Source organism: Myxocyprinus asiaticus, chromosome 1 (assembly GCF_019703515.2).
Source record: "Myxocyprinus asiaticus isolate MX2 ecotype Aquarium Trade chromosome 1, UBuf_Myxa_2, whole genome shotgun sequence".
In the NCBI taxonomy this organism is placed as follows: Eukaryota; Metazoa; Chordata; class Actinopteri; order Cypriniformes; family Catostomidae; genus Myxocyprinus; species Myxocyprinus asiaticus.
Window position 1 is genome coordinate 11,327,228 of NC_059344.1, and position 16,078 is coordinate 11,343,305.

The 16,078-nt window shown below is 38.3% G+C and overlaps 1 protein-coding gene across 1 annotated transcript in view; it reads right to left on the bottom strand.

The window, feature by feature from the left end:
- Positions 1-447: 447 nt before the first annotated feature.
- LOC127422472 (ADAMTS-like protein 3) overlaps positions 448-16,078 on the bottom strand; it is a 309,781-nt gene continuing 294,150 nt past the window's right edge. The window contains exons 25-31 of the mRNA XM_051666043.1: positions 12,816-12,935; positions 12,041-12,253; positions 10,167-10,350; positions 5,902-6,106; positions 3,571-3,674; positions 3,248-3,462; positions 448-1,591 (exon numbers count right to left, since the gene is read on the bottom strand). Coding sequence (XP_051522003.1) covers positions 1,473-1,591; positions 3,248-3,462; positions 3,571-3,674; positions 5,902-6,106; positions 10,167-10,350; positions 12,041-12,253; positions 12,816-12,935 — 1,160 coding nt within the window. The 3' untranslated portion in view covers positions 448-1,472. The remainder of the gene's footprint in view (positions 1,592-3,247; positions 3,463-3,570; positions 3,675-5,901; positions 6,107-10,166; positions 10,351-12,040; positions 12,254-12,815; positions 12,936-16,078) is intronic.

Sequence of the window (16,078 nt, forward strand, 5' to 3'; positions counted from 1 at the left end):
TGAAAGCAGATCAGATTTCAATGTTTTTTTTTTTTTGGTCATTTAACAGCATACACAAAGCACAATAGTGTTTACAGCTGTGTTATGCACACATGGGCCTTCACTATGTAATAAATGGTGAATTAGTGAATGACTGAGCAGTTTCAAAATATGCATGAATGTGTAAAGTAATGCCTCTGATACTCTGATATGTTGTCTAAGCGTCTCATGAGTTCAGCACAGTGGTGAGATGTCATAAATGGCCATTACTGAAAAAATGTAAATTAAATATAAATCTGTCTGACTCACACCATATAAATCAATCATATTAAAAGGATATACAGTAGCTTACCACATACTGCATGTGATGTGCTCACATTTGACACGATTGTATTATCACAATATAAAAGGAAAATAATCAAGCAAATAAAAGCAATAATAAATAAGATATATACAGTGATTGGTAAAACCATTTTTATTGTATTTGTATCACATAGAGAGGTTTTTTTTAGTTTTTTTTATATATATATATATGTCGTTGCAAACTGCCGTTTCTTCAACCAAGTCATGTACAGCAGCAATAAAAATGCAATGGATTAACTTCATACATATCAGTAGCAAAGGAAATATGGCAGACTATCTGCATTTCTGTGGGTGGCCATTACAACATTTTTCACAAGTAATTAAAATGCATGCATATAAAGCCAGTAGGAAACCATTATATTACAGATATGGGTAATCCACATCAAGTGCTATGTGTATGTAGGTTTTCGCTGATTTTAATCTTAAATATGGATTATAAAGTCAAACTAAACAAGAGGTAAGAAAATAAAATCCAAACTTTCTACACTCAATGTACAATATTGCACTTAAAACGCATTATATACAAGACATATTTTACAATGCAGCAACATTGGTTTAAAAAAAAAAAAAAAAAAAAAAAAAAGTACATCTAGAAGAAAGCTGAGGAAATGACTTGCCATTTCATCCAACTGGATTTCTGTCATACATTCTACTGTACAATTCACCACATTATGTCCACCCAAGATGCATTCATTTTAAACTTCCTTCACATAAGTGAATGGTCCAACAGGATTTGTCTTCTCATATCCACAGCAAAAAATAAAATAAAAAATAATAATAATAATTAATAAAAAAATAAAATAATAATAATAATAATAAATGCATGTCTCTTAAATTATAACACATAAATCACTTTTAGGGCTGAGATAAAATGAGATCTGAAAATCAGGTGAAAAGTCTCAAGTCTTATGAAGTGTTTTTCTCTTTGGACATCTGATGAGAGCATCCAGTGAAGTTTAGTCCAGAATTCACTCATCGGACACCTATAACCACATCTTGTATTCCAATGCACTCCAAGTGTCCAAGGGTTCACAGGATTTAAACAACATTATTCTGTATTACAAAAGACAATCAATGTGATGATTGCAAAGGGCATCTGCTTGAGATTTGAGCAGTCCCTCTGCTGTTCACTAGGTGGCGCTAATGTCCTGTGAGCAGGTCTGGCAGCAGCGTTGTCGGTACAGGTCCACTAGGCATAGCTTGAGACTTTTCACCACAATACAATAACGAGTTCTGTCCTTACACTCACCTAGAGAAATAAAAAGAGAACAAGGGTTGTTTAAACAAGAAATTAGTTTGTAAAGCTTGATAGTAAGAAGTTTTCAACAGACACTACATTAAAGGAATAAAAGATTAAAATTCTCTCATTATTTACTCACCCTTATTTCATTCCAAACCTGTATGACTTGATTTATTATTTATTAAAACATCTCCTTTTGTGTTCTTCATATGAAAGAAGGTTGTACGGGTATGGAAAGAGGGTGAGTTTAATTTCTAGGCGAATTGCTCCTTAAAGGAATAATTCACCCAAAATTGAAAATTCTCTCATTTACTTACCCCTATGCCAACAGTGATATGTACGACTTTCTTTCTTCTGCTGAACAAAAATGAAGATTTTTGAAGAATATTTGAGATCTGTAGGTCCTCACAATGCAAGTGAATGTGTACCAAAACTTTAAAGCTCCAAAAAGCACATAAAGGCAGCATAAAAGTAATTAGATCAATATATGTTATTTTTTTATTTTTTTCTTTTCTTTTATTTTATTTTTTTATAAATTCTCCTCCCTGCCCAGTAGGTGACAATATGCATGAAGAATGCGAATCAGCAAAAACAAAAAAAAAAAGAAAGTGGAGATTGATAGTTTAAATAAAAAAGACTTAAATATTGATCTGTTTCTCACCCACACTTATCATATTGCTTCTGAAGATATGGATTTAACCACTGCAGTCTTATGGCTTACTTTTATGCTGCCTTTCTGTGATTTTGGATCTTCAGAATTTTGATACCCATCCACTTACATTGTGAGGACCTACAGAGCTGAGATATTCTTTTAAAAATATTTAATGTTTAGCAGAAGAAAGAAAGTCATACACATATGGGATGGCATGAGGGTGAGTAAACAATGAGAGCATTTTAATTTGTGGGTGAACTATTCCTTTATGAAGGCACCCAGGGGTGGGGCCAGAAGAGTGGCATGGGGTGGCAGCTGGTACCCTAAAAATGAGCTTGGCCACCCCAACTCGGACCTCACTCGCGTCCTGAGACGGTGCACAATGGCTTAACCCGTCCTGGGAGGACACAGTGTTCCGCCTTGGTAGACAAACTCCAACCCACCCCCCGCCCCCCCCCCACACACTGTCAGGCAAAAAATCCTGGACACGCCCCTGGGCCACCTTGTCAAGTACAGCATAAGAGTGCTGTCAGTTCCTTAAAATGACGCCTATATCCTTTAGCCAGCCAAAACACCATCACACTCAAACAACACCAACAAATAAGCTATATTGTTTTAAATGAAATATTTCTGCACCCAGAAAGTGAGGTGACTCAAAAATGACATTTCATTATGTTTCACAAAGGAAGATTTAGTTACAAAAAGCAGATATTTGGACATTATTGTTCAGCACTATTCATGCAGCTGTCAGACGGATTTCTGCGAGCGAGGTCTCTCGGGACTTTGTGATAACTAAAAAAAAAAAGACAAATAGCAGGTCTTCAAGACTGACAGAACAGGCGAGCATATTTTGCCCTCAGGTTGATAAAATTTTCCCAAATAAAACATGAACACACTCTAAGATTGGTGAAAGAGGGAAAATATCTTTTGAACTATATTGATACTCTAGTTGGTTTTTAATGAGGAGTTTGAGAACATGCTGTGAAAGGGAGAGCTAAAGGGGAGAGACCCACTGCTACAGGAAGTGATGTTACAGTGTTGCCAGGTAACAGGCCGCCGTTGCCAGGCACAGTGCTGGTCGGGGAGAGTTTTTTTGTTCTGTCGATGGACACATTCCACTCGGCGGGACTGGAAGCCGCTGCCGCAGGCCACCGTACACATTCTCCATGGCAACACCTTCCAGTGTACATCACACATCTTGGATGAACAGTTCCTCACAGAGAGTGGCCTGAAAAGTGTGTGTAAGAATAATAATAAAAAAAGAAAGATAATGAGTTAAAGATCTTTTTCAATTAAAGAATATGTATTGTTGGATTTTCCACAGCTTGTTCTGCACCTTTCTTTTGGGTCGCATGTTTTGGATGTGGAATTGCTGAAATGTCGGCATGACACTGTCCGGCTCTGTGTGGCCATCGCAGGCCCCAGACAACGGCCCGTGCACTGTTGAATATATCATAGCACATGCATTCCCATAACAGCAGGAGGATATGTTGAATTGAGGTTAAGTTTAAGAAATGCAGATGCATCGAACAGGTGGACACTAAACCAGGTATAACCTACTGCATTATAATTTATTACATAATTTTAGATTTACGGTTAAAACTTAAATTAATATAATACATTTCTTTGAAGATCACAACTTTTTTTTTGCAGGTCATTTAAAGTTAACATTAAATCAAAATTGATGCTATTTACTTTTTTCATACCCCTCGCTTGTCACTGTGTGAAATTCATTGGTTGTTCTAAAAAATGTTTGTCTATCATCAAAATGCTCTACCTCTGTAATAACTTTCCTTTTCGAATGACATCCCAAATCCCATTTACTTTTTCAAACATTCCCTACAACCACCTGATTCCATTCTGATATGTTACACCCACCTTTCATGGCAATACTTCAGATTACGGAATTAAAATGTGTTGCAAACATCATTTCATGCTGACTTTAAATAGCCCTTCAATGTGATTTATTTCTCATATTCATCCTCATGATATCACAGGTGTGTATGACTTTTTCTTCAACAGAACACATTTGAAGAAAAATATCTTAGCTCAGTAGGTCCTTAAAATGCAATTGAATGGAGATTTCTCCTTTGAATCTCCAATAATCACACACAGTCAATGTAAACATCATTGATGGGACTCTAGTGGTTAAATTAATGTCTTCTAAAGTGATACGATCCCTTTTGGTGCAAAAAAAAAAAAAAAGATCAATATTTAAGTACTTTTTAACTATAATCCAACACTTCACGAAAGGGTGGAGATGAAGCAGTCTCTCATGTGACGTATTTGCGTTGCCATGATACCAATGTAATCTCACGTTCTCCACATGGTTGAGACATCCAGGATAAGCACACAAATGCACCATTTAGAGTAAAGAAACTGATAAATACAGATCAAAACCAAAACCAACCAAGTTCCTCCTTCTCACTTGAAAACAGCACTGCTCCTCCGGCTGTGCCGCATGTGCATTAGTTCTCATGTGTTTCAAATGCCAATGTGATTACGTCACATGCACATACAGAACGGAAGCATGATTTAGAGTTTAAAAAATACTTAATATTTATCTTTTTTGCACCAAAAGCGATCATATTGCGTTAGAAGCCATACATTTAACAGCTGGTGTTGTAAAGATGAAATTTATTCTGACTGTCTGTGATTTTTGGAGCTTCAAAAATCGGATCACCATCCACTTGAATTTTAAGGCCCTACAGAGCTATTTTTCTATTTTTCTTCAAATATGTTCTGCTGAAAAAAGAAAGTCACACACACCTGTGATATCATGAGGGTGAGTAAATAATGAGAGAATTTTAATGTTTGGGTGAACAATCCCTTTAAATGTAGTATAGCATGATGTCACACTATAGGACATCACTAATTATGCGCAATAATTACTGCAAATTCACTTAAATATTTAAAACAAATTGTTTATGATCCATTGATTAAATTAGGTTTTTGGAACTGACACAAGGCAAAGGTAACACTACTGCACTGAAAAAAATAAAAATACTTGTAAGATTTATATGCGTTTCTGCACACAATATTTTTAAGCAAATTTTAATGGTATATATTTAAGTATAATCTAATAAACTTAATTACATAAAATTAAAGTGAGTAAATTTAACTTAAATGTTTCAGTTAATACAGTAACTTTTACTTACAAATCTGATGCACATGGTATTTAAATATACTTAGTAAAATCTTCTTACTAGAACACATTTTAAACTTTCCTTATAAAAAACATGTTAAATCATGTACCATATGACATACAAAAGTGTTCCACAAACAAACTTAATGTATCCTATGTAGTCTATAAGACAATATCACTTTGCGTACTGGTGATAGTTTTGTGACAGAGCTGCCTGCACAGACCTCAACACTTGGTGCACAAAACATGATGATCGTAACAATAAACAGATGATTTTATTTATCACGAACGGGAAATTTTGAGTAGAAAATGAACTTCAGACTTCACAAAACAAGAAGTTTCCAAACGTAACAACAAAATCAACCATAAAAATGGTGTAAATGAACTTGCAAACAGTGATGCTCATTAATTATTCAAGCACAGTGCATACTGGAAATCTGCCTCACTCTTTCAGATTATTGTTCCACATTAAAGAAGTTAGAATGAAACATGGCAGTAAAGATCAGATTAATATGGACGTACCTTCCCCCAGGGGCCAGTGAGCCACTCCACACAGGTGTGTGAGGTGCACTCTTCCCTATCTTCAGGTCGAGGTGTCTCTTTACAGGCTGAGGTGGGCAGAACCCTCACACTCCCAGCTGCCTCTACCTGCTGACAAGAGACCCTCCTCTCTCTGAAGCCCCGCCCACAGGAACTGGAGCACTTCGACCACACTGTGGACACCCAACTAACATATAAAGACAATACATTGTTCAAAGTCAGAATAGTTTCAGCACTGGTTAAAACTGATGTGTGTATTCTTATTTTTCTTTTCCAATTTTGAAAAAAACATTCTCTAACCTCAGTTTAAATAGTTTGATTTCCAAAAGAAATGTAAACGTTGTGGCTCTGTGATGCTTACAAAACATTGTTTGGGATAGCATACAATGTATACTACATGTACTATTTCTGCAGTATGCAGGTATGTATTCTGTGAACAATATGCACATTTTCTGTATGCATTCTAATTGTGTTTTTATAATTTTTTGTGAAGAAATGTCTTCGTGTTAAGCAGTCTGATCAGATAGTGAGTCAAGAAAATAGTTATTAAAATTATAAGTGCAATTATGTATTTTTCTTTACACTGGACATTGAAAGTTAAGTCAAGAACATTGCACTATGTGATACAGTTTTTCATGCAATGTGCGCTATGTAATACATCTATTGCACATTTTGGCAAATGCACAGTAGAAGGTCATCTGGGTATTTGTGTATACCGCAAATATGCAGAATGTGCACACTACAACTTAGTAAGAATGTTCAGTAAGTATAATATGTTAATATGCCCTTCCGAGCACAGCCAGAGTCAACTGGGATGGGACATTTTTTTTTTTTTTAAGTTGGGAAACCATAATTTGCATCATTTGGTTTGGTGTCACTAGTGACACAGAAATTACATACAGCAGCTTTAAATAACATTTGGGACAGGGTAAAACAACACAAATGACATTTTAAATGTAGTACAGGACATGATTAATCAACCTGTAGCAGCACATCATGAATCTGACCTTTAAGCTAGCTACATATTATCAGTTTATGGCTCACATGGTAAAAAAACAATACCAAACATCAAACTTTGCTCAACCTGGATAAGTGTCTGTTACTGATGTGCAGCAATTGAATCAGATTTCCAAATCGAAAAGGACTATACTGTATATTCACATATACAGTATTTTCAACAGTCTTTCAAATTGCGATACGTACAGCTGGATATATTTGGGCCTTCCACAAGCACAGCTTGTATCGGAGTGTCTGGGGACATGGGAGCCTCTGCGGGGCGTTTGGGGTTGTGTTAGAGCAAAAGAAGCAGTAACAAAGACACGCTTTGTGCGAGGTTCTTTCGTTGATGGCTCTGAACTGACGCTAAGCACTTTTACAGTGCAGTATGATTCATGCACTAAGCCCAGGCGCATGGCAATAATCAGATGATGTTTTTGGCATGAACATGCATATAGAAATCAGAGTGTTTGTGTGCACTATCTATCCTGAGTGAAATGCTGAAAGCCTCTTTTAATCAGCACACGATATGAAACGTGGAGTATGCTAATGAGTCTGGCTCAAATGGCTGATTCTGGACTTCTCCTAAGCAAAACACCTGCTTGTTCATATAAGAAAGAGTATATATTTGATGTGCTAATAACATTTACTTTATAAAATGACTCATTTTAAAGAAGATATAAAATCAAAATGGTTTACATTACCCTGTTTAATTTCTTAATAAATGTCCCTGAACATTAAACCTGTGTGATTTCAGATTGAGCTCACAGTGAAATTGGAAACTGTAAATGTACTTTTCTATAGCTAAAATCGGTCTGTGCTTACCGAAATTCGAAACACTGCCCCCAGTGGCCAAAGCGTTAACTGTTGTTGGCATATGGGCAATTTTTAGTTCCATTTTCCGGGTGCAATGTCCATGGAGGTGTGCCAAAAGAGAGTTGTGAAGCGAGTTGTTTTCAGATCTACAGGCAGTAATACACTGAAGAGGAATGCATATTAAATAAAATGTACCCGGGGGTGGAGGGGTGGGGTCCTGGGTAGCTCAGTGAGTAAAGATGCTGACTACCACCCCTGGAGTCGTGAGTTCGAATGAAAAATTGATTAAGCGAATGCGTCACTTCCTGGTTTCAATATCTTTAACGCCGTGCGTATCAAGTATGATATACAACATCTGACGGCTCCTGTTTCACTCTCTGTTCAAGCTGAAAAGCCAAAAAGAAACATATGATATGCAAGTTTCACATGTTTATGGCATCATCTAGTGGTTATTTGTGAAAAAGTAGTTTCAATGTTTATATCGATCTATTTAAAATGGCAGTGGACTTGCACAAAAAAAAAATTTATTTTATTGGAATAAATGACAGCTTGTTTCAATAAAGTAAAAGTGACAGTAATGATTATATTTTACTGATATTTTAAAATGAATATTTGCTGAACATAAGAAACTTATGCTTGATTAAAATTTTGTATATTATTTATTTGAAAATGCATGTTGAAATCCATATGTATCAAATATGATACAACAGGCTGTAACAGGGTAAAAGGGAAAGGAGGAGGTGAGAACTGGCTTGACAATATAAATAATAATTTAATGATCAACTTAAAGCAAAAGACATACAACACAAACACATACAGGGCAGCTGTCTGTAGCTCTCTCTCTGCCGAACTGCCGCCTCCGGCCGCCTTTATCCCTCTCGTCAGCTTGATTAGCCTGATTAGGGGCCGGGCGTGCATCATCACGGCCTTGCCCCGCCCTCCTCCTTGCCACACAGGCTTTTGAGGTATCCTCTGTCATTATAAAGATCTAATTATTTTACAAGCTATTATGATGTCATAATATTATATTGATATTGTATTTGATGTGCTGAATTGAACTGTGATACATTTCAATCCATATGTGGCAGGTTCTTTAACTCTCTTAAAGGAGGAAGTGGGGACCGTGTGAACACTCCAACGAATTTGTACAAACACTTTTCACTTTTCAGAGTCACACATAACACACTGACACGCACACAGCTCCGTGTGTGTCTCTCTCCCCATCTGCCACTGTCTCCTCTCTTTAAATACTCCCACTGCTCCTCACTGCAACGTGAAACTGGTGTGGCGCACAGGTGGAACTCGTTCACCACTTATCTTCCCGGGCTCGCTCTGCCCAGACACCGCTCAGCCACGCCCAGCTCGCCACATACCCCCATCGCCAAACTCAGGTCAGGGAGTTGTCCTCCTCCCCTCCCAATTTCTAGGGAGGGAGTGTTAGCACCTCAGCCACGGCACTGCAGGATGGCCTCCGGGTCTGACCTGCACGTTCCTGGGAGTAGGAACAGGACAAGGGGTAGGAGAAGGGGAGGGAGGAGAGGGAGAAAGAGAGTGGAGAAAAGGGAGAGAGAGGAGAGAGAGACAAGCCCGCAGGCCCTCAAACACGCTGTCAAACAGTCCTCAGCCAGCTGCACTCCCTACTGGCAGATGACAGCGAGCACCTCTGTCTCCTGGTGGACGGCAGTGGACTCCTCTGCATCCTGGTGGAAGGCAGCGGGCTCCTCTGCCTCCTAGTGGATGGCAGCGGGCTCCTCCGCCTCCTGGTGGATGGCAGCGGTGAGGACTCCATGACAGTGCATCCTTCCTCCAGATCCCTGGTTTCGGCACCAATGTGGTAGATCAAGTTCTTCATGTGGAAAGGAGGAAGCGGGGACCAGATGAACAATCCACTTAAGACTTTAATTACACACAATGGTACTACACTTTTCAGTGTCATACATAACACACTGACACACACACACGCACACAGCTCCGTGTGTCTCTCTCTCTCTCCCCATCTGCCACTGTCTCCTCTCCTTAAATACTCCTGCCACTCCTCACTGGAATGTGAGACCGGTGTGGCGCACAGGTGGAACTTGTTCACCACTTATCTTCCCGGCCTCCCTCTGCCCAGATGCTGCTCAGCCACGCCCTGCTCGCCACATACCCCCATTGCCAAACTCAGGCCGGGGAGTCATCCGGCCTGCAGGATTTTTATTAAAGATTGTGAAAAAGAGGATTTGTGTCATGTGTCCTCTTATTAAGTGGCTCTCTGTATTTGATTCTGATTGGTCACTTATGACATTCATAATGACTGCTAAACTGTATAACTGACTGTCGTCTTAGGCAACCAATTTCCAACATAACTGTGCTAGTTTCATGTGTCTTGTAGCACTCCCCAGTCTCTTTATTTTCCCATAGTGAAAACAAATTCAACTCAAATCAACCAAGGTTACCTGGGAGGACAGTCCAGGAGGTTGCAAGCCCGTGGTTGGCTGATCGGTTTGGGAAGATGACGGCAGACTGAGGAGGGCATCTCTTGGCCATCTGTCGTCAGACATCGCACCTTCCTCATCTGAATCCCTCCATTGCCACAGGAAGCATTGCATGTGCTCCACTCCCCCAAACGCCACTCTGACTCTATGCCCAGAAAAAGGACATTGATCAATTTTGAAAGGAATATATGTACAATGTATTTATGTACCCACCAAAAATTTTGCAAATATTCTCTATAGTAGTCATATAGGGTCTGTTCCAAAACCAAGTGAGCTGCCTTGCTGTCTCCTGCCTACTATGGCAGCAAATCATTGCATCATTTACATTGCGCTCTTCATGCACAGCACTCAGAAGACACAACTCGCAACTGATTTTGATATGTATGACATGAGAGGAACAATTAAATATTCTAATGAGCATAAATGTACATAGCACATACACATTTTGGGTAAAATGCTCAGTTTTCTTTAATTTTAAACTATTTTTTTTAGCGATCCATTCATAAGTATATTTATAATGAAAATTCCACTCGTTTCCGCCATCTTGGATATATTTTTCCTCCAAGCTCATTACAGTGCATTCCAAGATTTCCTATCCAGGGAAAAATACATACAATGCTACCTTAAAAAAATAAATAAAAAAAAAACACACTAAGGCAAGACTTAATTTTATCTATTGGGATTGATTGGGTCACGACAAGTGGGCATGACATGGACCAGAATGAGCATGGTGGTTGACAATTTAGAGGGATTCGTGATATCAATCAAAAAGGAAAGTAGTTTCAGAGGTGGAGCAAGTTTCAATAAATTTTAATAAAGATTACAAAGACAAAATTATTTGTATTTGAAAGAATGTGCACTGATTAATTGTGCACAGTGAGATTAGGAATGTACATTAAAAAAGTAAACAGGGTCAATATTAATAGCATGTTGACTTTAAAGCCTGTGAATTACAAATAGCAAGGTAAAGAGTCTGGTAAGGTGTGGATCAATATCCTAGTATCAGAGAAGCACTATCAGACAAAAACCATGATCAGTCAAGTGGCTGCCAAATCGCCTGATTTGAGAGGATATAGAGACCATATACAAGCCCTTAAAGGTTTCTAGGAATCTGGCCCTGAATATCCACACAACTGTCTCTGCCTTTTAAAATTCCTGGCTTTGTGCGAGAACTGAAAGGGAGACATGAAACTTTAACAAGACACAAATGAGCTCTCCGAGCAGTTGGTTTTCTACAAGACAGAACTGAATTCTAATGTATGTCCAAGTCTTAAACATAATGCAGTCTGTTTCACTTTCCTGTCAATCCTGTGTTTTATAAAAATACTACAGCTATTACTTTTCACCCACTTCATTGAAACACCTTTTTTTTGTGCTTTTTTATCTTTATTCAGCCATGCAATTCTATGTGGCGCAAGCTGATACAGTAGGTTCTTTGAGCTTATTATATGTTAGCCAATCAGCTTGCATGGTGTAAGCTGACTGGACTTTTGACATGTAATCGGCTAGCCAATCAACTTTTCTCTCTCTTTATCGAACATTTCAAGGCTCAGTTTTGCAGATAACCCAGTATCACTGCAGCACGCTTGGAGAGTTTTTCTTTTGAAAATGATATTTGCTCAGGTGGTAGCTGGGGCTTTTTCTATCAGCTTGCATGGTAAGGTCTGCTTTTGGCCATGGCACATAGAAGCGCGTCTTTAAAAATGGAAGCCTTAGCCAAATCTGGATTTTCTTCTCTTTACTGCTCTCTCTAATTATCACTAAAACAGAAATATTCCAGAGACCGGTGACAAATCCCATCAAAATCCCATCAAAAGTGATCAAATCCCGCTAACCTTTTGAGCGCACGTGAACCCAAGCCGTGAGCCGCTGGTTGTTGGTCTGTGTCTGGCATTCATAGCGGCCAGAAAATTTGCCTCCGTGCGAGTTCATCTCCAGAACACGTCCCCCCACCAGCATGCGGTACCTCACGCCTGGGCTCTGCTTCAGAGTCTGGTTCTGATAGGACCATGTGATGGGCTTCCTGTGGCTGGGGACCACTGGACAACCTAAGGGGGTTAGAGTTAAATTTTAAGAGGAAATAGGGTCAAGGTTTCCAGTAATTTGTAATTAGTCTTGATGAGCAGGAGGCTCTTAGTCACTTAAGAGTGCCAAAATATGCTGAAAAAATGTAAAAAGACTTTTTCAATACAAAAATTGATTGGATCTTGAAAAGTGGGCCAGGGGTTGGAGAGGAGGGGCAGGCTGAAAAGGAAAGTCATTTCAAAGACAAATCATATATTTTGATGAAATATGACAAACCTCATGAAATTCCTTTTTTTTCTTCTTTGGAATACTGTGCACCAATGAATACATTTAAAAAGTAAACAAGAGTTAATTAAAAAAATAAATAAAAAACATTTTGAGAACATTTTGAGTTCACGTTGACTGTGAATCGTAAAACTTGTAGGTGTAAACATAACTTAGGGCACCTTTAAACTGTAAGTTATAAATCTTCATAGAAAATAAAACAATGGCTAATTAAGTAGGTTAGGAAATAACCGGAAAAGAACCGGTTATTCCAAATTCCAAAAAGCTCATACTGTTGTGATAACATGAAAAATGGTGTACCTATTCTTAACATGTCTCCAGGTTTGACTGCGATGCTGGTACCGATCAGAGAGGCCATCAGAACTCTCCTCCTGTACATCTCTTTTGAAGGCTGGTGCTCAGATTCACCCACAGTTCCTCCTGGCATAAAAAAAACGACACACAATGTGTCATCAAATATTTCACCATCAAATTACATCTACCAAATCATGACAAATTGTTTGGTACTAAACATAACTATAGGTACAGTAGATTGTTTCTTTGATGGTTGAACAATCTCTTGTCTATTAAGAGGATTGCTGTCCAGTCAGCAGACAAATTATGGCTAGTTTTGTCTGTGGTGAAGGTAAAAATTAGAAAATTCACATTATCCACAAAAAAAATAAAATAATAAAAAAATACAAATACAAATAAAAAAACAATTGTGTTTGCGTGAAGTGAAATCGGAGTCCAAACAAGAACTAGGCTGACACCAACTCTGCTGAAAAGGCTAGCATAGTATAGCATAGTTTGAAACCCATGTGACTTTCTTTCTTCTGCGGAACACAAAAGAAAATAATTTAAAACCATTTCAGTCTGTTTGGCTCACTTCAATACAATAGCAGTACATATAAGGACTCATTTTTAAAAAGTGTCATAAAAGTAGCCCATGTGACTTGTGCATCATAATCCAAGGGCCCTTATTTAAGTGTGCTAACACTAAGCACAGCGCTATGCCATAAGACATAAGCACAAAGTCAATGGGCATGGCCATGATGTTTTGGTATTTTCGTGCAAGTACAGTATGCCCTAATTCTAGGTGCAAGTGGGTTCGGCTAAATCACGCATGGTAATGGACTGGGTGAAGTGCTATTTAGTTTGAAGGTTCTTCTCCAGTTATTCCACTGTCTGCATCCTATTATATAGTCCATTCCCTCAAGCACCAGCAATATAAACAAAGACAACACATTCATAAGAAGTTGTTTGTGTAAATGAACTGTATGCACTGAATTAGAAAAATTGAAAATTACGTTCTTTTGTGCATTAACTGCGTCCTTAATGAATGTCAGGCATATTTCTATGACAGAGACATGCTCCTTTAATACGCATGGAAAATGTAATTCTCGTCAGTATTTGGATTTACGATGTGTTAAATTATAGAGAATGTAAGTATTATTAATCATTTTCATCTACTGACACACAAATCATGGCATGTATTAATAGTGATTGTATCAGCACGCACTTCACTTCTACTGGTCGATTTTGAGTATGAAAAATAAAATTCATTTATTGAAACATGAAAAATAATCACCAAAATTATTCCTAAATTAAAATGACACTTCAAATGAAACAAAAATATAATCAAAATAACAAAGTGGTAAAAAAAAAATATATATATATATATATATACAAAATCCAAAGATTTTACCCTCCAACTTCTACTGGCCCATTTTGCAGTGACTTAAAAATCACTCTATGACAAAAGGTGAAAAATACCAATATAAATGTGATCATAAACACAATTGTAAATATAAACATAATAATACTAATAACTGAAAAATAAATCAAGACCTATAAATAGTTTAACACAAATCTCAGACGTTTTTTGTTTCATAAGAAGGCTACAACGCAGATCATCAGGGTCTTAATTTCATGATCCACTATATTTTGGACATGAACTTTATTACCATCTGCTGGTGAAATCTCCAAACTGCAAATGCAGGAACTGAGTTTAAACTTTGCGCTGAGATAAGATGTGGTACTGAAACTTCTTATCACAATGACCTAATTCCCAGCAAATTAGCAAATTGCGCTTTGCGCCACTGCATTACCACACAATACACCCACAGTTTATGCACATACGGCCACTGATTGTGCAAGCACTTCCACCCATTTGTGCTTTATGCTGGCACGAAAATTGCACTTAGAATTAGCGCTCTCACGAAAATTGGATAAGATGTTGCGCACGGTTGTAGCGCATAGTGCTGCGCTTAGTCTTCTAAAGGCATTTGACAACTTTGTATGATAAACAGTCAATAACTCTAGTTCAAGTCATTATTCACTCTCAAATCAAATCATTAATGAAGTTCATAAACAGCACTGAAATCCTGGCGCAATGTTGATAAGTTCAAAGCTTATTGGTTCTTGTGACATGACATCATGACATTTGGTCACAAAACATGCAAGAATTCAATTACGGGGGCCTGGGTAGCTCAGTGGTAAAATACGCTGGCTACCACCCCTGGAGTTCGCTAGTTCGCTAGTTCGAATCCCAGGGTGTGCTGAGTGACTCCAGCCAGGTCTCCTAAGCAACCAAATTGGCCTGGTTGCTAGGGAGGGTAGAGTCACATGGGGTAACCTTCTCATGGTTGCTATAATGTGGTTAGTTCTCGGTGGGGCACGTGGTGAGTTGAGCGTGGATGCCGCAGTGGGTGGCGTGAAGCTTCCACACGCGCTATGCCTCCGTGGCAACACGCTCAACAAGCCACGTGATAAAATGCATGGGTTTATGGTCTCAGAAGCAGAGACAACTGAGATTCGTCCTCTGCCACCCAGATTGAGGACTTAAAAAGCACACTGGGAATTGGGCATTCCAAATTGGGTGAAAAAGGGGAAAAATCAACAACAACAACAAAAAAATCATATATGGTCTTTTCATCATACAAAGTGGTCATATGCTTTTAGAAGGTTTGTATATGCTAAATTAGTCACATGGACTACTTTTATGACACTTTTGGATGTTTTTAAGTGTTAAAATGAGTCATTGCTTACTGCCATTGTATTGAATTTAGCCAACAGGACATTCAATACATTATTTCATTTTGTGTTCTACAGTAGTAAAATAGGGGGTTTGGAATGATATGAGAGTGAGTAAATGATGACAAAATTTTTACTTTTGAATGAACTATTCCTATAACCAGCCAGACTTCCTTGGTCAACAAGCTTCACTTGCTAAGTCTTGCTGTCTTGCCAACATCTTGGCTATGCTGGTTTACCAGCTAGACCACCACTAACTAGCATTAACCAGACTGGTCCAGCATGGATTCATAAATTCATGCTGGTCTAAGCAGGTCTTTTCAGCAGGTCTTCTGTTTTTGTTCTATCACCACTAACAAGTTTGGCCTATAAGATCTCCAGAGACTGACATCTTGAATAAAGAGAGACATATTTCTTCATTTCGCCACATAGATGTATTTTACCACCCCTGTAGGGCCAAGAGAAGCCAATCTTTAATGGACCCGCTCTGTCTCACACGTTATTTCTCAACAAGACACGCCAAATGCCAATATCAATACACGACTCAC